Source organism: Physeter macrocephalus, chromosome 14 (assembly GCF_002837175.3).
Source record: "Physeter macrocephalus isolate SW-GA chromosome 14, ASM283717v5, whole genome shotgun sequence".
NCBI lineage: Eukaryota > Metazoa > Chordata > Mammalia > Artiodactyla > Physeteridae > Physeter > Physeter macrocephalus.
In genome coordinates, this window is record NC_041227.1 from 75,703,381 (window position 1) to 75,727,950 (window position 24,570).

The 24,570-nt window shown below is 43.8% G+C and overlaps 1 protein-coding gene and 1 non-coding gene across 12 annotated transcripts in view; both read left to right on the plus strand.

Annotated features, from left to right (window-relative positions):
* Window positions 1-267: 267 nt before the first annotated feature.
* The window catches only part of TRRAP (transformation/transcription domain associated protein), a 112,466-nt gene continuing 88,163 nt past the window's right edge, over window positions 268-24,570 (plus strand). For 8 of the 11 annotated variants that reach the window (XR_008619436.1, XM_024118908.2, XM_028500114.2 and 5 more), the window contains exons 1-18: window positions 288-370; window positions 2,517-2,677; window positions 3,097-3,146; window positions 7,273-7,383; window positions 8,423-8,527; window positions 9,392-9,475; window positions 10,822-10,878; window positions 12,227-12,352; window positions 13,625-13,702; window positions 13,904-13,992; window positions 14,818-14,914; window positions 17,110-17,248; window positions 19,429-19,507; window positions 21,047-21,281; window positions 21,910-22,276; window positions 22,368-22,465; window positions 22,975-23,169; window positions 23,970-24,161. Coding sequence is in view for 10 of the 11 variants with exons in the window: in XM_024118908.2 (XP_023974676.1) it covers window positions 2,578-2,677; window positions 3,097-3,146; window positions 7,273-7,383; window positions 8,423-8,527; window positions 9,392-9,475; window positions 10,822-10,878; window positions 12,227-12,352; window positions 13,625-13,702; window positions 13,904-13,992; window positions 14,818-14,914; window positions 17,110-17,248; window positions 19,429-19,507; window positions 21,047-21,281; window positions 21,910-22,276; window positions 22,368-22,465; window positions 22,975-23,169; window positions 23,970-24,161 (2,202 nt within the window). In the remaining variant the exon portion in view is untranslated. Of the gene's footprint in view, window positions 371-1,082; window positions 1,260-1,464; window positions 1,662-2,516; window positions 2,678-3,096; window positions 3,147-7,272; window positions 7,384-8,422; window positions 8,528-9,391; window positions 9,476-10,821; window positions 10,879-12,226; window positions 12,353-13,624; window positions 13,703-13,903; window positions 13,993-14,817; window positions 14,915-17,109; window positions 17,249-19,428; window positions 19,508-21,046; window positions 21,282-21,909; window positions 22,277-22,367; window positions 22,466-22,974; window positions 23,170-23,969; window positions 24,162-24,570 lie in introns of those variants that run through there. The other 3 variants (XM_028500108.2, XM_028500109.2, XM_028500110.2) reach the window with 3 other exon arrangements.
* LOC129392801 (small nucleolar RNA ZL1) lies at window positions 2,805-3,014 on the plus strand. Its single transcript, XR_008619438.1, has one exon. It is a non-coding gene; the product is annotated as a small nucleolar RNA ZL1 (small nucleolar RNA).

The window sequence follows — 24,570 nt, forward strand, 5'->3', positions numbered from 1 at the left end:
CCCGCAGCAGCCCCCAAGCGTCCCTCCCCAGCCTCCTGGCTTCTGCGAGGATACTTAGGACAGAAAGAGCCGAACCAAAGGCGCTTGTCACTGCCTGCCCCTCCCTCCCGGCCTGCGGCCCCGCCCACGCGGACAGAGGTTTAAAGGGCCAGGCAGGCGCACCCGGGCGTGACGCCTCTCCCCGCTCCCGCCGCCCGCCCAGGCCGCACCCACTTGGAGGCGGTGCGCCGGGGCCTATTCCTCCGGCGGCGGGCGCGGCCGCTTTAAGCGGGGGCGGGACTGCGTGCTGCGGCGCGACAGCGGCGGCGGCTGAGAGGGCTTAGGTGGGGTCGCGGGCCGGGGCTGCAGGAAGCCGGCCGCCGATGTCGGGGTAAGTGTGGGCAGGCGCGGGACGGCGGCGGGACGGCGACGGTACGGCCCCGGGAGGCGCGCGCGGCGGCCCCAACGGATGCGGCGGGGCCCGGGCGTGGGGAGGCCTCTGCGGCGCCGCGGTCCGCGGAGCGATGGAGGGAGGCGCATAGCGATGGAGAGAGGCTCCGAGCGCCCCGGGGTCCCTCCGCCCCCCATCGGGGCCCAGTCCGGGTGGCGGGGGCCGGCGGCGGCCTTCAAACCGCCGCCGCTGCTGCCTGGGCTGGCCCGGGAGCGCCGGGAGGCGGAAGGTTAGTGGCGCGGGAATTGGCCCTCGGCGCCCGCCGTAGCCCGGCCCAGGAGGCGGGCGCTGGGTGTCGGGAGAGGGCGACAAAAGGAGGGAAGCCGAGGGCTGTTTGAGGCCGGGGAGATAGAGCGTGGAGTTGGGGCCCCGTCCCCCCGGAGGCGCCTCCTGTCGCCCTGGCCCCTCTCGGCCTCCACGCAGGCACCTGGCTCGCCTGGCCCGGCGCGCAGAGCGAAGGTAGCGGCGTCGACAGCGCCCCCTCTGGCCCGGCGGCGCTGCCTCAGGCCTGGCGCGGCGGGGCGGGGCGGCGCGGCGGCGCAGTTTGCCGGGAGCGGGCGGGGCACCGGCTCCGGCCCCCCAAACCTGGGCCCGGACCGGGGGCGGGACCGAAGCCAGGGCCGGGCCCTTGGCCTCTGGGGTCTCGGAGCTGCTCTCCAGCTTGGAGGCGGGATGTGACGTCTTCCCTCGGGGCCCCCAGCCCCCCGGGCCAGCGGAGAGCGGAGCCTGGCCTCTCGGGGTCTCGGAAAATGGGCGGTTGACGCCTTCGGTGAAGAAGTGGATCCAAGCCTTTAAAAAGTTTGGGCACGACCCACCCGAAGTTTCTTAGGTAGGGAGAGGCCGTGACCCTGAGTCTTGGGTCTCGGGGATGGGAGGTGAAGAGGAAGCAGAAGTCGGGTCATCCAGCGGGGCTGACAGAATCCCTCCGGTTGGTTTCGTTAGTGACTTTTCCTGCCCCCGGAGCCGGCGGGCTGCACGGGAACAGCTGCAGGCACCCTCTGTGCTTTTGGTGTCTCGAGAGGGCGGGCGGAAGAGGATCTGTGGCGTCAGGGTGTCCCCATTGCTTGGGGCAGGAGTGTGACCTGCAAGGGAGCGTATCTGGTAGGCAGGGCCGTTGAAAGGCCTGCAGAAGAGTTAATGGTGTGTTTGTTGAAGAAAGAAGAAAACCAAGTCATGAAAGTGCTCCTTAATGTAGAGTGAAATGTGACTGTTACATTCGCGGGGAGGATGGGTAAGAGCAATTTCACCAGGTTCTCTTAAGAGGGCTCTTAAAATAGAAACCAAGTCTCCTGTTTTTCAGCCTGGAGCTGCAGTTCTCAAAGTGTGGTCATCCACACCTGTTTGCAACTCACTGAGGTGCTTTTTGAAGCATTTAGCCTATTGTATGTCAGATGCAAGCAAAATTTACAGCTTCCTGGACGCCTCCCTGAACCGAGGTCTCTGGGTGGTGCTTGGGAGTCGACCTCTGGCACCTGATGATTTTAGCGCACAGTGAAGGTTGAGAACCCATCACCTAATGCACAGGTGGTCCAACTGCAGTCAGCAGACCAAATCCAGCCTGGTGACTGTTTTTATACAGCACGAAAACTAAGAATGGTTTTTACATTTTTTTAACGGTTGGGGGAAAAAAAATCAAAAGAGGAATAATGTTTCATGATACAACTCAAATGAAATTCAAATTTCAGTGTCTGTAAATAAAGATTTATGGATTACAGCCATGGTCGTTCGCTTACAAGTTGTCTGTGGCTATTTTGTGCCTCCAGCAGAGCTCAGGGGTTGGGACAGACCACGGAGCCTGAAATATTTACTCTCTGGCTCTTTACAGAGAGTTTGCTGGCCCCTAGCCTAGGGAAAGATGGACATACCATAGGAAAGAAAAGCATCTGTGTATAAAAATCATGTTTAGAAATTAATAGACAGTATGGACTTAAGTAACTTTTATTTTCAATAAAGCAGAGGGAGTAGTGTTGTTTTCTGAATTAATGGAAAACTGTTTAGATTAACACAGGCATTTAGGTAAGATTTTCCTAGCGATCATGAGCCTGTGCCTTCAGTAAGTTGGCTAATCATATGCTTCTTTTTGTAGGCTGGGCAAACTCATGGTTACAGTACTTTTCTCTTGAGAAACAAACTAGCTCAAAAGAAAAATGGCGTTTGTTGCAACACAAGGGGCCACGGTGGTTGACCAAACCACTCTGATGAAAAAATACCTTCAGTTTGTGGCAGCTCTCACGGATGTAAATACACGTGAGTTGATGCTTTTCGTCATTAAGAAATGTGTTGATGTGACTCCTTCATTTCAGTTCAAATGATGTGCACATTGCGATAAGTATCACATTAACTTTTATCTTGATTTCCCCGTTCTCAACCTCGTGGAGAAGCAAAGTGATGAGCATTACTGGCTGGAGCCCCAAAGAGGCACGCGTGTGGGTGCGCGTATGTGTGTGTGTGTGTGAACCTGTGTCCTTGTCTGTGCGTGCACATGTATGTGTGGGAGTACAAGTGAGTGTGACTGGTTGTAGGGAGCTAGTTATGTGCCTGCTTTTAGATCATGACAGTCAAACTGATAAGATCTGATTGCTTCTCTTAAATTCTTAAATCCAGTAATTTTAGGAACATCCTTAACATAATTTCAATTATCTGATGGTTTGTTTTGCCATTTACAGCTGATGAAACAAAGTTAAAAATGATGCAAGAAGTTAGTGAAAATTTTGAGGTATGAGCTTTGTATTTTATTTTATATTATATAAATCTTTAAATTTTGAGGTATGAGCTTTTCATTTTGAGATAAGTATTCACATGTGCTTTCCTACAGTTTCCCTGTCAGTCTTTTTACTAGTAACTTAAAAATTATCTTTGTTAATGTAATTTGTATCAAAATTGAAGTTTGAAAATTTGTACAGTGTTGTCCAGCTTCTTCACACTAGTGATAGTGACTCCCGAGCACCGTTGAGGAATGTTGCTTTTGTTTTGGTTGTTTGACCTTTTTTTCTTTTCTTTTTTAATTTATTTATTTTTGGCTGCGTTGGGTCTTCGTTGCTGCATGCGGGCTTTCTCTAGTTGTGGCAAGCAGGAGCTACGCTTTATTGCCTTGCGCAGGCTTCTCGTCGCGGTGGCTTCTCTTGTTGCGGAGCACAGGCTCTAGGTGCGCGGGCTTCAGTAGTTGTGGCTCGTGGGCTCTAGAGCGCAGGCTCAGTAGTTGTGACGCGTGGGCTTAGCTGCTCCGTGACATGTGGGATCTTCCCGGACCAGGGCTCGAACCCGTGTCCCCTGCATTGGCAGGTGGATGGATCCTTAACCACTGCGCCACCAGGGAATCCCCTTGACCTTTTTTTTCATTTTCAACTGTGGTAGCCCTTTTAGGCATATGCTTTCAGGATACACTCAAACTTTTGTTGTGGATTTGTTATGTTAGGTAATGGATTGTATGGGAATGAGAGCTGGCTGGCAGTTTGGGCTCTCCTGTTTATAACTTCTGCAACTTTGATCAAACAGTTTCTCTCTTCTGACTCTTACATTCTACAATTTTATATTGACCCATAGGTGCCTCAGATTCTGTTCATTTTTCTTCAGTCTTTTTTCTCTTTGTTCTCTGATCTGCCTTCAGATTCGCTGACTATTTTTCTGTCATCTCTGCGGCTGATGGGATGTTATTTTTAAATTTCAGTTTATTTGTATTTTCTAAAATTTTGGTTATTGTACTTTCAGTTCTAGAATTTCCATTTGGTTCTTCTTTAGATGTCACTTCTCTGTAGCGATTCCCCATCTTCATTTATTGAGACCATGTTTTCCTTTTATTCTTTGAACGTATTTATAATAACTGCTTTGAAGTCTTTGTCTGCTAAATACAGTCCTCTATAAAGGTTGATTTTTATTGACTACAGGTCACGTTATCTGGCTTCCTTGCATGTCTGGTAGTTTTTGATTGTACACCACACATTGTGTGTGAAATGTAGGGACCCTAGAGTCTGTCATCTGCCTTGGAAGAGTGTTGATATTTTCACTATAGTCAGCAGTTCAGGTGCTGGCTGATCTCACTGAACTTGTGTAGGCTTGGTTTTATGCCATGGTAGAGAGGATCTCTGGGAATCCCAAGGGGTTTCCCAAGTCCCTCTGACTTTGTAGGATTCAACCTCCAAACCCCGTCTTTCTGTGGATCTCATCAGAGGTTGATTTTAGATTTTGTTGGGATGGGGCTAAACTAGGCCTTACTCTGGGGCATGGTCCTTCCTCAGCTGAATGTGTGAGGCGTTATCAAGGTGTTAAGAAGGGCTTTGCACTGTGTGGAGGCTGGACCCCCAACATCCTCTGACATTGCTAAACCTCTGATGTCTTTCTTCATTTCTCAGTCCTCAAGTGCCCACTCCCTGGTAAGCCTCAGGTAGTCTTACCTTCCCTTACCTATAAGTGCAGCCCAGTTCTCAGTCAAGGACTCATCGGAGACCATCCACACCCCCTTCTGTAGTTCCTTTCTCTCTGGGGCTTTGCCCTGCAGATTCCGGCCACTTCAGCTGTTGCAGACTCTGGTGTTTGCGCCTCAGCTCTGCAGGACCATCATGCTTTCCTTGGGCTCCAGCCTGTTGAGCCCGGTTGGGAAACGGTGCCCAGGCAGAGAGCTGAGGTGGGGCGCAGTTGGTGAGTTCCTCTTCTGGAGATCACGGTCTTGCACTGCCTCTGGTCCAGCACCTGAAACTGTTCTGTCATATTTTGTCCTACTTTATGGTTAGTCTGGTGCCAGTTAGTCTCATAGGCCGAAGAGAAACTCGCTTTCCTTTTAATGTGGGTATGATAAAACCTTTCTCAGAGTTAATATGATTAAGAACAAGAGATAAAATGTTTCCTAGCCTCTGTCATGGTCATTTGAATCACTAAACATTAAATAAATGTTCGTGGGATCGAATTAGATACCCTACTCTCTATAGTAATGGATGGTATTTTTGTTTGCTGAGGGAATTTTTTTGGTTTTTTTGTTTTGTTTTAAATAGATGTTTTCCAGGATTTGTTGCCTTGAACTGAGGTGGAAAAAAATCCTGAGATATTTAGAGATTGAGCTAAAGAGCTTTCTCTTCCACCCAAGCTGTTAGTGCAAACTGTTAAAAAAATAAATAAATAAAGCTAAAAAAAAGAGGTGGGCGGTAGAACAGGAAAGGCCTGCATTCTGCATTTTATTGGAAGAACTGCTAGGAGAGAGCCACAGCCCTCAAAGTTTATTTGAGAGGCTGAAATCGTGGAGCTGCCTGTGATCCTCCGAGTGTGGGCGTGGGGCTCTTTCAATTAAGTGTCTCAACCCTTTCTCTCCTGTTTAGGGTCTGGCAGTTAGCAAGTTAGTTCCTGGCTTCGGTCTCAGATGCATTGATTAAATTAACAGAATTAAAAGTTAGCAAAGTAATACACTTGGGGGCTTTTCCAGATAGTGCCTTTTGAAATCTGATAGGCATTTACCTTAAATGAAATTCAGATGACTGAGCCCTTGGACGAATGAAATACTAGAATGACCACCGGTAGGTAATTCTAAATTACCACCACTGTTATCCCAGAACAAAATATTTAAGTGAAATTAAGAATTCCCAGTGGTTTAAGGAATCTTAGAAATTCATTTCATTAACTACTTGGGGATAAGATTCCAGGCTACCTAAATATCACATGGGCCATCTCCCGGGACAGAAAATAAAGAAATGTTGAAGTTAGGAATCACAGGAAGCATTCGTGGGATCAAAAAGCCAGGGGCTAAGTTGAAATACTGGCAGGATAACTGGGCAACTTGTTGAATTTTTCCTGTGGGAGAAATTTGAAACTTAGATGTTTTGAAGGCCGTGGAATCTGAATGGTATGGGCTGACTTGCAGATGAGCTTGATTTCTTGATAACCTTGATAACGTTCCATCATGACTCTTACCCCTCTTTTCCTTCAATCCTTGAATGTGGGTGTTTCGTAAAAAGCCTTACCCTTTGGGGTTGAAAGGTGACAAATACAGTTCCTGTCCCCAGTGGATTCACAGTCTGCTTGGGGAGGGGCTGGGGAGGGGCTGCCTGGCTCCTGTAGGGGTGCCTCTCCACACACAGCGTGCTGTGGGCACGGGGCCCCTGGAACTGAGCTCCGGGCTGCCCGTGGGAGACCAGTGCTCAGGTGCGCCTCCCAAGAATGGCGGTTCTTTCTTTGCTCCTGTGGCAGCACACTCTCTTCTGGTTTTTGCCTGTACTTCCTTCTTTATAGACTCCTCAGGGAATAGACAACCCCGTGTCTTTATCTTCCTCCCAGATCAGTGTCTGGAGCTCCAGACACATTTAGCTGCCCAGATGCCTTGACTCACCGGCTTCTCAGACTCATGATAATAAAAGTTTAAATTCCTTCCTTTTATACTCCCATCCCTGCCATATTGAACTAAAAAAAGTTCAATATGTACCTTTTACACTCGGCCTTTCTTGTCATCTTGTGCCTTTGCATGTGCTTTCCTTAGACCCTTTCCCACTTTCTCCCGTGGTTAACTCCTGCTGGCCTTTTAGGTTTTAGTATCAGCATCACTTCCTCGGGAAGGTGGTCTCTGCCGTTGGGTCCATCCAGTCATGCCCCATTGTTCGGTTCCCATAGTTAGGTGAACATTCTCCACGGTGCCAGTATTTCTAGGTTTACCAGTAAATTTTAGCGTTTACTTTTCTCCAATTGGATATCAGAAGCAGCAGTCACCTCAACTTCTTTAAAACTGTTATCACTAAAGCATCTGAAAGTATTAAAAATTACTATCAGCTCTGCTACAATTTTTTCCTTTTGAGGTTATTATAATATGTGAATTTGAAAATGTACACAAACCTTTATGGGGTTTTCTTTTATTTTTGCATAATTAGAATGTCACTTCATCTCCTCAATATTCTACATTCCTGGAGCACATCATCCCTCGATTTCTTACATTTCTTCAAGATGGAGAAGTTCAGTTCCTTCAGGAGAAACCAGCCCAGGTAACCTGTTCAAAAATATAATGAGAAAAAAGTGTCCTGCTGTAGGAGTACAAGCACTTAAGAATGAAAACAACTCAAAAAACTTACGGTTCCCCTTAAAAACGAAAGAAATTTTGTCATATAAGGATAACTTTGTCTAAGGCCATTGCCTCCTCAGCTAAATATCTTGGTTTTATTTCCTCATAGCCATCTCTTTCACAATTTAAATTCTTCACATTTGCTGACCAGTGACGTGTGCATATGCTGTGTATTATAGCCAAATTCATGTGTGTATGTAGGAGGGAGCAGCAGTTTCATGACCCTTCCCATACCTGTTGCTCAGCTCTGATCTATTTTCAGTTCTTGTAACTCTGGCCAGTTTTATCTATACCCCCACCCACTCTTTGCTCCCCCCTCTTCGCCTTGACTATTTTAAAACAGTCCCATCGTGACTTTTTTTCCATAAATATTTCAGCATGTATCCCTTAAAAATAACTTTAAAAATTACCATAGTACTAGTGAAAGTTAATTGCTAAACAAAGCACTTTTATGTGGTACCAGTTCAAGATCTACCTATTTGACCTACTTTTTGAGTTGTCAGTTCTATAGACAAAATCATGAAAGCTTAGCACAGCTTATGATGTAATTAGTCCTTAGGCCCAAGGTAATTGGAGACCACGTCAGAGGAGCTAAACAGAGCTTATGAAGGGAGACTGCAAATGAAGTTCACTTGGTGTTTTGCTCTTTTCATCTTAAATTCACCCCACGTGCACACGTTAGTGTCCTCCTCCTGGCAATACTGATAAGGTGTGCAAGAGGAGAATTTGGCTTACTTGATTTGGTACCCAATTGTAGAAATACTGAAAATACTGGTTTGCAGTACATGCTTTGGAGTACATTTAAATACTTTACAGAACCATTTCTAAAATGGGCTCCATCTTATTGTCTGGTGGTGGTTACCAGTGCTGGGTACAGCTGTGTGACACTTGTAGGGTGCAAAAGAATTACCTTGGAGCTCTTGGAAGGGTTTCATGTTTACATTTTTGTTTCTCTTCAACAGCAACTGCGGAAGCTCGTTCTTGAAATAATTCATAGAATACCGACCAATGAACATCTTCGTCCTCATACAAAAAATGTTTTGTCTGTTATGTTTCGCTTTCTGGAGGTAACTTTTGAGAATTTTTATTATTTAGCAACATTCAATGCCACCAGGTTACTAAGAAAGATTATTAAATGAAAATCTTTTTTTTGAGTCCCTGAGGGATTGACTAGACATAGTAGGAATCTGGAAGTGGGTGGTGGTCAACAGACTCCAAGTACAGGGGTCACTGGCTTCGTGCCTCTATGTTTGTGTGTCAGGCACAGTAGATGCATAGTAGTCAAAGAGTTGCTCAAATTCTTGGGGTTAATCCATTTGGTACCTGTTAAGCTAACCCCTGAAATTGTTTTCTTGTTGTCCTTAGTCTTGGTGTGTTTAGAATTCTGTCATGTTTCTGGGCCCCTTGGAAAGATGAGCTCTGTAGGGGGACTGAGTTGAGTTCAGATCCTGGCTCTGCCATGTATTAGCTCTGTCATGTCAGCCCCATTCCTTCCTGCCCCCAGCCTTCGCTTCCTCGTAGTAAGATGTGGAAGGCACCCCCATGCAGACAGTGTAAAGCGTTAGCACAGGGCCCAGTGCATGGTGGCTGCTCATTCGTTGCTCTTTCAGCAATATTTTCAAACAATGAAACGTGTCTGCTGGGCCGTGAAGACCTTGCTTCGTAGTGTGACTTGCCTTAATTGCCAGTTACTCATTTGTCTGAGTGTTACTCTCACGGGACCTCCTGGTGGGCTATACTTCAGACCGTCCACCAAAGACTGCGAAAGCTTCCTCTCTGGGACAGCTGTGTTCTGTGGGTTTATGAATTTTCTACAAACCAAATCTAAGTTGGTTGAGGGAGGGTGTATATGCAGAAAATGCTTAGAAAGTAGTCTTTAGATTAAAATAAGTTTTCAGAAGTATAACTCTTTTTAAATGCTTTTTTTTAAGACGGAAAATGAAGAGAATGTTCTTATTTGTCTAAGAATAATTATTGAACTACACAAACAGTTCAGGCCACCCATCACCCAAGAAGTAAGTGTTTATCTTGATAGCATTTATAAACTGTGCTGTCAAATTGCTTCTGTGTGAATTTTTTATCCTCTTTTAGAGTTGACAGAACATATGCTGCTTTCAGTCATAGAAAATATCGCCTAAGTTGGGGGAAATTCTTTGTGGGTTAAACAGTGACTTTTTTCTGAATGTGTACATGAATATTTTGCTGAATTTGTTCAGTATTTGAAATGTGTTAACCAACCAAACTGGCAAGGCTCTTTGGGTGGTTCTGGTACTTACAGGTCTGAGATGCCCCAAGGCTCCGGTGACTTTTCTGCAAGGGTTCAGATGTGGGTTCTGAAGTCAGAGCTGGGTTTGAATCTCAGTGTGCAGTTCAGTAGCTGTGTGACAGTGGGTAAGCTCTGAGCCTTTTGGAGCCTTTTCTGTAAAATGGGGACAATCACAGTATATCGTCAGAGATTGCTTAGAGAATTAAATATAAAAGCTAAAGTTCTTAGCACAGTGATTGGCATCTGCAGAGTCAGCATTAAACAGTCTGTTAGCCGTAATTAAGATACTATCTTTTCTGATGATAACCTTGGTAAATGCCTGTTGTAGATTATTTGGAAATTGAAAGGCGAAATAGAATTCCTTCCATCTTGAAAACAATATTTAATGTCTTGGTGATTTCTTTTCCTTTTTCCCACCTTATGTATTTGTATGTTTACATAATCACAGTACTACTGCGGATGACATTTCATATCCTGATTGTTTCCCTTCACATTATATGTAAGCGTTTTCCCAATGATAAAAAAATGTTTTGTAAAGTTAATTTTTAATGGATATATAATATTCTTTCATGTTCTTGGATATTTAGGGTATTTCAAAATTTTTATTTTATGACTAAAACTGAATATCTGTTTACAATTCAAATTATTTTGTAGACTGGGTTTATAAAAGTAGAATTACCAGATCAAAAGTGTTAATGTTTAATGCTTCTGATACACATTATTACATTGGTTTTCAGAAAGGCTTCAGCAGTTTAAGCTTCCCTTAGTAGTGTAGTATAGTATGGTGGGGGGGCCGTTGGTCTCCTTATTTGCACTCCCTCCAGCATGGTGTGCTATTACTTTTTGAAAGGCAAAAAGTGGCACTTATTATCATTTTCATTCCGTTGCTCTTCCTGAATTAGAAAGCTTGTTTTCTGTTGATCAGTCTTTTTTTTGTGTGTGCGTTCACATTCATTGCCTATTTGTATCTTGAGCCTGACGTTTTTCTTGCCTGTTTTGTGAGTTCTTACGTATGGAAACTATTGATGTTTTTCTTTTATTGTAAGCATTTTCTGTTTATAAATATCTTCCTAATACTGTCTGTTTTTTTTTTAGATTCATCATTTTTTGGATTTTGTAAAACAGATTTACAAGGAGCTTCCAAAAGTAGTGGTATGCCGTTTTTAATATTATTTGAATTTACTGTTTATATTTATTTATTACTTCCTCATTCCAAAGGGTTGGATAATTGGAGGGATGCTAATTTTACAATGGGGAATGTTGAGTGATGGTTAAAATCTAGGTTGATAAATTAGCCCTTAGAAAAAAAGAGTTCTTTTGGTTTCATTGTTTAGATTAAATACTGTATTTTTGACGTAAAAGCAATATATTCTTATTGTAGAAATTTTGCAAAAAAGGAAAATCATCCATAGTTATTCTTTCACTTTTAAGCAACCATTGACATTGATGTTTTGTTTTGAGTTTAACTTTGTGCTTTGTAGAGATGGTTGCCCTCACATTCTTGGAGCTTTTTTGGGGAGTGGTGTATACTTTCGACATTTTTCTGTATCTTGAAAATTTTTTCCTGTATTGAAAAGACTGTTTCCAAGCAGTGCCACCCATATAAAAGTGTGTGGAGTGGAAGAGGAAAGGCTCCTCCCTACCCTGCTCTCATTTACTGGAAGGAATCACTGTTACAGAAGGGAACATCCTTCAAGACTCTTCTGTGGCAGTCATAATTTTTAGTGACCAATAATTTTCTGTCATATGCATGTACCTTGACCATCTCCCTCTTGCTGGTTTCCCCCATTTTCAATTCATTACTGTCACAAATAATGCTTTGGTAAAAATCATTGTGCATAAATGTGTTTATGTTTCAGAGTTTCTGTTTTCCAATTTTTTTTTAAGCTTAAATTTTTTTTTAACACATGGTAAAATTGACTTTTTGGTTTTTTAAGGATTTTAACCTGCTAATAGTGTATAAAACTTAAGTTGCGTTCTGAGTTATCAAGTTATCATTGTGTCAACTACCATTTTGATCAAAGAAGAGCTACTTTTCATATGAAGCTGTCTTTTTTAACATGAAGCCCAAATTTCATTGAGAACTAAGGATGCCAATGAGGTCCTGGCCTTTTAAAATGTTTTCCGTACTTTGTTCCATATGTGACCTCTATTTAGGAGACTATATGGAAAGTTAATTCAGTAGGGATCAGCTCCTAGTTTCTTATCACTGGAGAGATGGGTTACATCCTCCCTGCCTCACTGAGGTGGTAATATAACATGACATACATTTCATCTTTTATCAGCCAGGAAAAAAACAGTAGAAAATACGGCAGGCAAGTTTGTTTTCTGTTGTTGGAGGTGGTGAGTGTGTCTGTCATGTTATCTTCGTAGTCCTGGAAAAAGAGAACACCAAGTACTGTGGGGTTGGTGCAGTGTAAAAGGGTAGAACATTCTATTTCTTCACCACACGTCAGGTGTAAATGACTTCTGTTTTTTTTTGTTTTTTTTTTTTCTGTAGAACCGCTACTTTGAGAACCCTCAGGTGATCCCCGAGAACACAGTCCCTCCCCCAGAAATGGTTGGAATGATCACAACGATTGCTGTGAAAGTCAATCCTGAGCGTGAGGACAGTGAGACGAGAACAGTAAGCGTTTCAGTTGTTTCGCTTTTTGCTTTGCTTTTATCCACATCTCCTGCTCTTGGTAGAGGACAAATGAGGTATTGACTTTTTAGACCACTTAAGTTTTTTGTTTTTTTCTTAAACACACGGAGGGATTTAGAATAAGCAAACCAATGTGTGTGCGTGCGCGAGAGAGCGTCGCTGACTGTGCTCTGCAGGTATGCACGTGAACTGTTGCTCACCAGAGATACAAAGGTAACATCGTGGCGGAATCCAGAACCAGAAAGAGCAGCTGGCCCGGCAAGGGGCCCTCCGTTGTGTCCTTAGCTTCAACGTTAGTGGAGTCCCTTTAAACTACGTATACATTTGTAGATCAGTGCCTGACGGTGTGGGCTCTGGGGACAGAAGTTCTGGGATGATGTTACAGCTCTACCACTCGCATTTTTTGACTGTAGGAAAGTTCATGAAACGTTGTTCTGACCTTATTTTCCCTCTCATCTGAAAAATCAGTGTCGTAGAGTTTTGTGAAGGTAACGCTGGTACTGTCTGCAGCTAATGCATTAGATTTGTAGTATTTGCCACGTAGGGAACATGTACTGAGCATTTACTGTGACTGTATTTTTATGATTGAATCAAGACTATCATCTGTATTTGTTTTACTGAAATGGTTTTGCAGAGTGTTTCACTTTGAGCTAGGATAGATAAACAGGAAATTACATTTTGAATGAAGCTTTCATTCCTTTGTTCTTCCTGAATTAGAAACTTGTTTTCTGTTTATCAGTCTTTGTGTTTCGTTTTTCGCTTGTCTGTTCCTATCCATTTATCATTCATTTGTATTTTGAGTCTGACATTTTCCTTACCTGTTTGAGTTTTTATATATTAAGACTATTTTTTTCTTACATTTATTGTAAGCATTTTTCCTGTTTATAAATACCTATGGATAAAACTAGGTAAACTTGTACTTCTTGCTGTTGTTCTTTCAAGTAAGTAAGATAATAGATTAAAATTTTTTTTTTAATTTCTCCAGTGATTTGAATCTCTTAAGTTTTGACAGATTTTCCTGAGGTTTTATCTACAGGCATGACATTGTAAAATATGAAAACCTTTATATTAAATAACAGTTCTATGTCCGTTGTTTTCAAAATAGCTTGTTTATTTCACCACGGATAATTACGAAGATGTGTCAGTGTTTTCCCTTCCCTTTATTTCGGTGGGGTGGTGTGCAGTAGTGGCACACTGATTAGGGCTATTTTAAGTGCCTCGGTGATAACCTCGTCCTCCTGTTCTCTCTTGCAGCATTCCATCATTCCAAGAGGATCTCTTTCTTTGAAAGTGTTGGCAGAATTGCCCATTATTGTTGTTTTAATGTATCAGGTACGCATATTGCTTAGTAGCTTCTTGGGTTTTGGGCTTCCTATTTTACAACAAAGTTTACTCCTAATTTTCTGTGGCAAATAGATGTGTATGATACACAGGTGCTAACTAATGAATCTCATCACAGTTTCTTTGGTATGCCAGATTATTTTGCTTTAAGCAGAGTGTGAGAGCATGATAATCTGATATGTTTGCTTTTAGCTCTACAAACTGAATATCCACAATGTTGTTGCTGAATTTGTGCCCTTGATCATGAATACCATTGCAATTCAGGTATCTGCACAAGCCAGGTGAGATTTCTTGGGTCAGTGATGTAGCTGACTGCGATTGTTCTTTAATCCAAGTAAAAATGTACTTGCTGTCATCATTTGTAAGACAAGAAGATTTTGAGTGATAAAATTTTGGTTAAGCTTATATGTATTTTTGGCTTTCTGAAGTTGTATTTCGATGATGCGTGACATGTCTGTCTTTGGTGTCTTGTAAATTTAGAACCATCATTAGGCATTACTGTCCTCAATTACAGCTTTGGGATATTCCAGGCTCTCTCACCTTCAAGCCTTTGTTCTTGCTGTTCCTCTCCGCACGAGGGCTAGAAAGCTCTTTACCCCCTTCGATCTTCCTCACCCATCACCCTTAAATCACTTCCTCGTTCATCCTTGGCAGCCTCCCAGTGAAGCTTTTTCTCCAGCCTCACAGCATTCCTCCTAAGATCTTTATCGCTTGCTCTCTTGACTTGTGGCCTATCCGGCTCTAAGTCGCTTGAGAGCAAGAGCTGAGGGTGAATCAGCCCTAACAGCCTCTGTGGCCACAGCACGGGTCTTCCACTGGTCAAATAGGTGCCCTCATGCTGTCTTCTGGGGAAGCAGGTCAGTCCCACCTCAGCTGTGGGGATTCAGATTGTGGCTGCTGCCCCAACGGCCTGGAGATCTGCCTGCTTTATGCCTTTAAGGCCTTTAAGTTAGGCGGAACTGCATAAAAGTGTAGGTGCGTTTACTGTTCCTGCTGTGTAGAAATCAACCTTTGGGGCTTAGTAATTGCTATAGGCTTTTAATTAATAGTAACATCACCGAAAGAGTTGAGAGCTAATATTGTTAATTTTGTTCACTTCTCATTAGGCAACATAAGCTTTACAACAAGGAGTTGTATGCTGATTTCATTGCTGCTCAGATCAAAACATTGTCATTTTTAGCTTATATCATCAGAATTTATCAGGTAAGTTCATTGACTTTTGTTTTAAGTCAGGTTTACTGAGATATAATTTACATGCAGTAAAATTCACCTTTTGTAGGTGTACAGTTCGCTGACTGACAAACGTGTACAGTACAAATGCATACCTGACCACCAGTACATCAAAATACAGAACATTTCCATCATCCAGAAAATTCCTTTTATACGTTTGTAGTCAGTTTCCTCCTCCACCTCCAGTCCCTGGCAAGCCCTGGTTTGTTTTCTGTCTCCATAGTTTTGCCTTCTCCAGAATGTCATAGAGATGAATCGCTTGGTGGACAGTATTTGTAACCTTTTGAGTCTGGCTTCTTTCACTTAGCAGTAATGCTGAGATTCATCCTTGTTATTTTATTGGTGACTTGTTACTTTTTATTCGTGGTTAGTTATCTTAGTCTGCTCAGGCTGCCATAACAAAATACCATCGACTAGGTGTAAACAGCCAAAATTTATTTTCTCACAGGTCTGGAGCCTGGAAAATCCAAGATCAAGGTTCCAGCAGGGTTTGGTTTCTGGGGAGGCCTTTCTTCCTGGGTTGAAGGTGGCCACCTTCTTGCTGTGTCCTCCCATGGTGGTGAGGGGAACAGAGAAATCTCGTTCTCTTCTTTTATAAGGCCACAGTCCTACTGGACGAGGGCCCCACCTGTGTGATCTCATTCAACCTGAATTACCTCCTAAAGACTCTGATCTCCAGATACAGTCACAATGGGGGTTAGGGCTTCAACATATGAAATTTGGGGGGTACACAGTTCAGGCCATAGTGGTGTATTCTGTTGTATGGGTGTAATCATGGTGTTTATCCATCAGCTGATGAACATTTGGATCATTTCCAATTTTTTTAAAGCATTTTACCAAGATATAATTCATATACCATAAAATTCACCCTTTTAAAGTGTACAGTTCAATGGTTTTTAGTTTATTCACAGATTTGTACAACCGTAATCACTATTCAATTTTAGAACTATTTTTTCACCCAAAAGAAATCCGTACCGATGAGCAGTGACTTCCATTCTTCTCTGACCCACCAGCCCCTGGCAACCACTAAAGTATTTCCTGTCTTTATAGACTTGCCTGTTTCATTTTTGGCTTAATAAAGCCATATAAATATTTGCACACAGATTTTTGTGCGGTTGTATGAGGTTTATTGACTTTTGCTGTTATTGGAAGTTGTGTGTTATAGCAAATTATGTGGGAGAGATTGGAACGTCAAAAAATGGCATTATCAAGTAAAACTGATAAAGAGGTTTTGGAGGCTTTTTTGAGGAACCTGTAGTTTTGTTTTTGTTTTTGTTTTTCCCACTTGGAGCTGTGGTCTCTTCTTACTTAAATCATAAGAACTTGAAGGAAAAAATTGATGCCTCGTCTCTCATTAGTCTTACAGTTTTTTTGAATAAAACTCTTGTATAGAGGTGGTTATTCTAAAGTATGGAATAAATTTAGTCCTGATCTATTCTAGAACAATGGAATTGTATTATAATTGATCATTTTTTTAAAAGATTTTATTTCAGGAAAGTAAAAATGAAAATGTGTATGTCAAATTGTTTTTATTCTAAACTACCTTTGAAAACGTTTGTAGCCTTCTCCCCCCTCCCTTTTTAATGTGTTTATCTTGATAATGATAACTTACACTAAGAAAATGGAACATTTGTAAAAAAAAACAAAAACAAAAACAAAAAAAACAACTGAATTAGATACCCCTTGATATTTTAGTCAGCTTGAGTTATTGTGAATAACTTCCTGAAACACCTCAAAAGGCAGTTGTGACTGGAGCTCATTCTGAGCTGATTAAAGGTGTCTTTGGTGTCATTCACAACTTACATCAATGGGACGACTCAGTAAATAGTTTTGTTTTTTAACTTCAGTATCTATTTCTTCCTCCTTCCCTCTAACAGGGAAGCAATACATATTCACTGTTGAAAGTTGGGAAAATACAAGAAGGCCTCCATGATCCCATGATGTAAAAGAAACTGCTCCTTGTGGCTGCCCCTCCTTCCAGGGTGGCATTGTGCACACAAACTGCTAAGACTTTTCGGATAGTACTTGTGTGTTAGGCCTATTACTTTCTGAGGGTCCTTTGAGCCAAGCTTACTCTTACTGAATTTTTTTAAAAGTTTATAAAACTTGGGTTTTTCTTAACAACTGCCTATCAGTATAACTGTGTTGTTTTCCTTTTTCTTTTACAGGAGTTGGTGACTAAGTACTCTCAGCAAATGGTAAAAGGAATGTTACAGCTACTTTCAAATTGTCCAGCAGAAACTGCGCACCTCAGAAAGGAGCTTCTGATCGCCGCGAAGCACATCCTCACCACCGAGCTGCGAAACCGTACGTCTGTCTTGCCTCTGGCCACTCGCCTGTCTGTGAATGTGGGCCTGCTGCTGGCGGTCCATTGTATGTTGAGCATGCAGCTCGCTCAGTATTTTTGGCTCCGTGTGTCCTTTCTTTATTGCTATTTTGGGTGTATTTTTTCTCCTTTTTCTGCCTCTCTACCTCCCCCTCTCTCTGCCTGCCCATCCCTCCTTCCCTCTCTCCCTCCCTCTCTCTCTCCCTCTCTCTCTCTGTCTGCCCATCTTTTTTGCCTGCCACCAGGGTTCTCCCTTTGTCTTCTCAACAGTTTCATAATGAATGTGATAATTTCCTTAGCACAGTTTACAGTCTGGGTATCTCTTAGTACTTCTCTGCCTTCTGACTGCCTGTCTTTTGACATTGCAAATAGCCATTTGCTTTCTGACTCACAGCCAGCAATCTTTAAAAGGTGAGAAGAAAACAGTGTTTTCTTTCTCCATGTTGTGAAAATGATGGAAGAGTTTTAAATGAGATGTTTTAAAATCTATTTACTGAAGTGACTGAGTTGTGTCTGGAGCACCGTTGTCAGGTTAACTTTCGGTATTCCTGCCATTGGAATAATGCGGACTTTGGAGGTGCATCGGGGAGCCGTGGAGCAGGAGGTTTCTCCTTGTTGAAGTGCTGACAGATTAAAAACCCTTCTCATGGTTATCAGATAACCTCTGATCCGTCACACACAACCAGACCCTCTTTTGAGGCCATAAAGCTTGGTTTCAGTCTTGTTAACGCTACAAAGATTGACATTTCCAAGATGCTACTCTCCAAGGTTAGATCGTGTTAGGCTGGTTGAATTCAGCTTTTAAAGGCTGCTGTTGCTTTTTTTTTTTTCTCTTTTAAACAAGATATTTTGAAGCCCGTAGTGGTTTCCAGACTTAAACAGGTAACATCATGACATCTCAAGAAGTTTTCATTGAAAGAAACCTATAAAGAATCAAGTTAAATGTTAGTCATGTTAAATGTTAGCCATATTATAAAATACATAACGTGTATGCATACATTTAAAATTTACACGTCCACTACCAAATGTTAGTGAAAACATTCCTTTGTTGGCATCCAAAATGATATCAGACGGTCACCCATTTGTGCTAATCCTGAGGAGCAGTACTTTGGAAAAACCTGACCGTTTAACAGATTTACCTGTTTCCCTAGAAACTCTGATTGTGGGTCTTGAAGGTGATCTGGAAGCCAGTGCCGTGCAACGTAATTTCTTCTCTGCACGCATCTCTCGTCCCCGCAGCCGGCCCTCCGGCACGTGGGGTCTCAGCCCTCTGCATCTTTCCTCTGTGCCTCCTTCCTCCTGGCCACCTCGCCGTGGGCAGCGGGGCACGTCCCCTCCTCCGACCTCAGGGACTACTTGTGGCTTCTCTCGTTTTTCTTCCTGTGCTGCCTGGCTGTAGGAGGCGTCTCTCCAGTGTGCATGTGTCTTTTGTATCTTTGATCCTCAGTAGCTATTTGCTGGCAAAGAATGTACTATTTGCTGCACTGTTTGCACCCTGTGTGCGCGTCCTCAGAAACGCCAGTTGTCCCTGAGTGGGGACCAGCTGTTCCACCCCGTGAGGGCCTCAGCCTGCAGAGGAGTGGGGGCAGGTTTGTTGCTGGCTCTGCCTGGGGGATTAGAGGGACAGAGTCTCTAGTCAGTCTCATCCCAAGAGTCAGGACCCCTAACTTGGGACCCATGCCTGTGAGAACACGTTCTAGGATGTCCTAGACCTTTGTAATTCCTATGGAGAAGTATCCTTATTTCTCCATAGTGACTAACCGTGCAGTCTTGAAGAAGGACGACTTCAGGGCGGTGGATAAAGGGGCCTTTAGGGAATACTGTCCCCTTGGGTGGATCATGCCAGCTTTTAAGGACAATGGACAGCACCGCCCATGAAGCATTGGGGGCGAGTTCCCCTCCAGGGATACGAGGCTCACGGTTTCTTAGTTTATTCTCTGACACTGAACGTGATCCCGACCACGTCTCTGTGACACGTGGCTGGTGTGGCCCAGCACAGCCAGCGTCTTAGACTGAAGTAGCCCGTGTGCCCTCGTGCTCCCCACGCTGCCCCACATCTGATTGCTCGTTGGTACAGGCTGGCTCCTGTGAAAGTACTGTTAAGTGACTTACGTACACCTGGTTTGGTTGGTGATGTATGCAATGGATGTTTGTGTTCCAGAGTTCATTCCTTGCATGGACAAGCTGTTTGATGAATCCATACTAATTGGCTCAGGATACACTGCTCGAGAGACTCTCAGGTATGATGTTGAACCTGTGATATCTGGTCTATTCAGTGCCAGGGACCGTGGATCCTGACACTTCGTTAGCATTTCAACGAGCGTGGACTGTTGGGCCTTTCCTCTCCCATTGGATTTAGAATTGCGGGAAGTTTCGGAAACGCCTTAGGTTGCTTCTTGTGCCTTGGCTTAATCAGAGTAGTTGTCTTGATTTAAATTGTAGGTAGAACTATCTGACAGGTGTTAGTTTTTTTGCTTTCTAAGTAGTAAATGCACCTTTTTATTAAAAAAAAGAGTATTTGATAACCTACTAAGAAGAAAAGAGAGAAAACTTTTTGGTTCTCCATAAGGAGATCAACTAACGTGGCTAGTATTTTGAACTGTTTCCTCCTAGTCTTTATTTCTTATGCATTTTATAAAATAAATATAGTTGTGATCATGCTTATTATATCTGAAGGAGAGAATTAACATTTAATCATCTTTTACAATATAAAATGGATCAACATTAGTCATTTTTTGGTTCTAACAAGGGAGGTGTGATTGATCGTATGAAAAATATGCAGAATATTCTGAATATGGTGTAGACTGTTCGCTGTGTTTTCTATATAAAACACTGTTGTAAAATATCGAGTAAGAGATTCTTTATAACTTGGGGTTGAAGCCACCTGAATGGATGTTAGATTGAAACCCTCCAGTGGTTTCTGTCGGTCGCCCTTAGACAAAACCCAGACCCTTGACCATGGCATGTGGCCCCCGCGGGGTTTGGCTCTGCTCTCTCTGCCTGACCTGCTGCAGCCACGCGGGCCTCTGCGGCTCCTCGGCTCCCCCAGGCAGTTCCCACTCGGGGCCTTGACCTACCTGTTTCCTCCAGAAGGAAATGTCCCTGGCTGAGGTCACAGAGCCGTTGTCACCTCGGAGGGGCTTTCTCTGGCCCCCACCAGTTTTTCTCCTGGTGCCTTTTCACATCTCCTGCAGCACTTAGCAACTTGCACAGTTGATTTCTTTACTCGTGTGTTCCCCCCGCACCGCCCTCCCCGGAAATAAGCTTCCTGAGGACAGGAGCTCTATTTACTGGGGTCACTGGCATCCCTGGTGCTGGGCCCAGTGTCTGGCACACGGCAGGTGTCCAGACGTTCAGCGAGTGAAAGTGCTGGGTGGCCTGAACACTACTGTTGTGGCTCGATAACATATATGGTATATAAGGTGTTATTTGACACAGGCTGTTCAGCTTTGAGCAACAGAACCCAGTCAGTGCACGATCAAGCTGGTCGTTACTTCTGCTCCGGTTAACTAGATGTGCTGGTGTAAACATGATGCGCACAGAGTTAACCTTTTTAATTTAGAAAGTAGAGATGTAAGCAAAAAGACAAGGCTTGAGCCTTCTACTCATGTCGCTGAGAGGAAGTAACTAGGGGGAAACTGGGACCCTATAAAGCGTGCCCCAGATGAGCCATCCCACTGGGGGTGTTCCTGGGGCGCAGGTAGTGGTGGAGATGGTGGCCCGCAGCCAAGGCGGGTGGGGCTGTTGAGATGCGAACTAGCAGAGGTCTCTGCCCGCAGGCCCCTCGCCTACAGCACGCTGGCCGACCTTGTGCACCACGTCCGTCAGCACCTGCCCCTCAGTGACCTCTCCCTCGCCGTCCAGCTCTTCGCCAAGAATATTGATGACGAGTCCCTGCCCAGCAGCATCCAGACCATGTCCTGCAAGCTCCTGCTCAACCTGGTAGACTGCATCCGCTCCAAGAGCGAGCAGGAGAGCGGCAATGGGCGGGACGTGCTGATGCGGATGCTGGAGGTACCGGCTCCCTCCGCGTCTTCACCGCACGGCGCTCCACTCACGTGAGCGCTTTGCTGGCAGTTCACGGGCCGTCCAGTTGCCAGCTTGGTCCTGGGTGTTTAGACCACCTGGGTTCAAATCCCCACTACCCCATCAACTAGCCAAGGATCCTTGGGCGAGATGCTTGACCCTCTGCTGGTCTGCCTGTCTTCTAACCAGGGACAGTCACAGTGCCTGCTTCCTAGGGTTGTGTGAGCTGAGTAAGGCGGCGCGTGAGCTCTTGGCATAGTTCCCGGCGAGTAATCAGGAGAGGTGTTTTCTGGGACGCCGCCTAGCCAAGTGCTACCATATCTGTGAACTTCTCTGGAGAGATGCCCAGGGTGCCGGGGTCAGGGGTCGGTAGTGTGGATCCGGAGCAGTCCCCGGTCGCGTGCAGGCCCTGCTCGTCAGGCCGGTCCCCCAGCTCTCCCGAGCTGCTTCCCACGGGTGAAGTGGAGATGGTGACACTTGCTGCAGTATCTGTGGGGGAAAAGCACCAACTTCAGTAGGGGGTTTCAGAGAGAGTTTTTTTCTGTCTTTCGGAAGGGTTGTTGGCCTATGGAAGAGGAATGATTTTTGTCTCCCCTCCGCTTTCTCTTCCTGGCAGGTTTTTGTTCTCAAATTCCACACCATTGCGAGGTACCAGCTCTCTGCCATTTTTAAGAAGTGCAAGCCTCAGTCGGAACTCGGAGCCGTGGAAGCAGCTCTGCCCGGGGTGCCCGCGGCCCCCGCAGCTCCCGGCCCTGCCCCTTCCCCAGCCCCCGTTCCTGCCCCAGCCCCGCCCCCGCCCCCACCCCCCACCCCTGCCACCCCTGTGACGCCAGCCCCCGTGCCTCCCTTTGAGAAGCAAGGAGAAAAGGACAAGGAAGACAAGCAGACGTTCCAAGTCACGGATTGCCGGAGTTTGGTAAAAACCTTGGTCTGTGGCGTCAAGACGATCACGTGGGGCATAACGTCGTGCAAAGCGCCTGGTGGTAATTTGTGCTCTTGAATCATTTCGACAAATGATGTTTTTCATAGAGTGGGTTTTATTCACATTAACTTATCGTGCTGTTTCTTTTCCAGAATCTCAGTTTATTCCCAACAAGCAGTTGCAGCCCAAAGAGACTCAGATTTACATAAAACTTGTGAAATATGCAATGCAGGCTTTAGATATTTATCAGGTAAGGCAGTGAGTGCCCTCAAACCAGGCTCCTGCGTGTGGAAAACGCCTCTTAGAATTAGAAGTGCTAGTGATGGAAGGGGTCTCAGAAATCTGTTATTATTTGGATGGTCTAGAGTATTCATGTACCGAGGCTGGCTTTTGTTCTGTAGTGTAGGGTTGCATTTATGGTGAGAATTCCTGTAAGTGTCAGTGTATTTTGAGGGGCTGATGGTGTAAAGGGAATGCAATAGAAACGATATTTAATTTTACTAAATTTCTTACTGTTTTGAACACCTAATGAAGGTTTTTGTTTTTTGAGGTCTTTTTTTTTTTTTTTTTTTTTTTTTTTTTTGCAAATTTAAGGTGAGAATAGAGAACTTAAAAGATTTGGGAGGGGGGAGGTGGCGGAGGTTTGTTATCTAATTCAAATACTCTGTTTTAAGTATGCAGTTGGTCTGATTGTGTATTGGAATATATTCAGAGATATTCAGTTTTAATTCCCGTGTGTTTTTTTTTTTCCTGTGCTAGGTCCAGATAGCAGGAAATGGGCAGACATACATTCGAGTAGCAAACTGCCAAACTGTTAGAATGAAGGAAGAGAAGGAGGTGTTGGAGCACTTTGCTGGCGTCTTCACGATGATGAACCCATTAACGTTTAAAGAAATCTTTCAGACTACAGTCCCTTATATGGTGGAAAGAATCTCAAAAAATTACGCTCTTCAGGTATGACACGCTTTTCTCATGTTCTTTCAACGTGTGTCGAATACTTGGTGTTCCTTTTATTTTCTAAGTGATATGCCTAAGGATGGTGCTTGTAGAGCAAAATTTAGAGAACTATTAGGCTGTAGTAAAGAAAAATTTTCAAAAGTTTAAGATGCTTTGGACCACTTCCTTTCATAGTAGAAATTAAATACGTGTTAGATGTAGGCTCTTGGTCCTTGACGGTGACGATAAAATGACAGATTAAGTACTTAGGTGAACTCCACTCAGTGCTCAAATCGTTTTTTTTTCTTTTGGTGGATAATTCATTTCCTGAAGTGTCTGATACAGATTTGATTTTGTAATTTTGGAAAGTTCATTATTTTTTCTTAAATCTGCTTTGGGGAAGTAATGATTTTTTTTTTTTTTTAAACTGTGAAATAATGTGTGTTGTTTTAAGCCATTGCACTTTGGGGTAATTTGTTACAGAGTAATAGATAACTGATACAATTGCCATATGGTAGTTTTCTTTTCATTCTAAGTGCTCTAGATTACATATACTATCTCACATAATTTCCCGACAATACTGCTACTATCCCATTTTACATATGAGACAAGAAGTTAAGTAACATGCCCAAGTTGACAAACACGAAACACACTCATACTGTGTCATAATATTGACATTCAGTCCAGTAATCCTCCACTGTAACAGCTCCTTTACTTTGCAGTGAAAATTGATTTGTATATTTTTTGCCTCTGAGTCCTTGTGGGATTTTTTTTTTGGAAGTAACAATTTTTGTCACATGTGTTTCTTGTTTTGAAAGATTGTTGCCAATTCCTTCTTGGCAAATCCTACTACCTCTGCTCTGTTTGCTACAATTCTGGTGGAATATCTCCTGGACCGCCTGCCAGAAATGGGCTCCAATGTGGAGCTCTCCAACCTGTACCTCAAGCTGTTCAAGTTGGTCTTTGGCTCCGTCTCCCTCTTCGCAGCTGAAAACGAACAAATGCTAAAGGTAAACTCAGACCCAAACTGTGCATTGTGTTTGGGTTTTTTTGTTGTTGCTTTTTAATTTTCTTCATTTTGAACAGAAACTGGAGTTGCTCTTTATATTTATAAATATTGTAATATTGAATTAATAAATGTTTACAACGAATCAGGGCCAAGTGTAGAAAACATTTCATGTGTTTCTAAAGCAGAACTTAATCTATCTGTCTCCTGATCCAAAATGAACACTTCAGAGCTCTCGTGGTAGGCAGGGGCTGTCATTAGTCTTGGCACCCTGATTTTCTTTTTTAAACTCATTTCTTGTGTGGACCACACAACTAGTGTGGGAGCACACCGTGCTTTTTTTTTTTTTTTAATTGAGTGACGCAAAAGAATATAGGAGGAAAAAACATCTTACCTCTCAGATCCAATGGGAA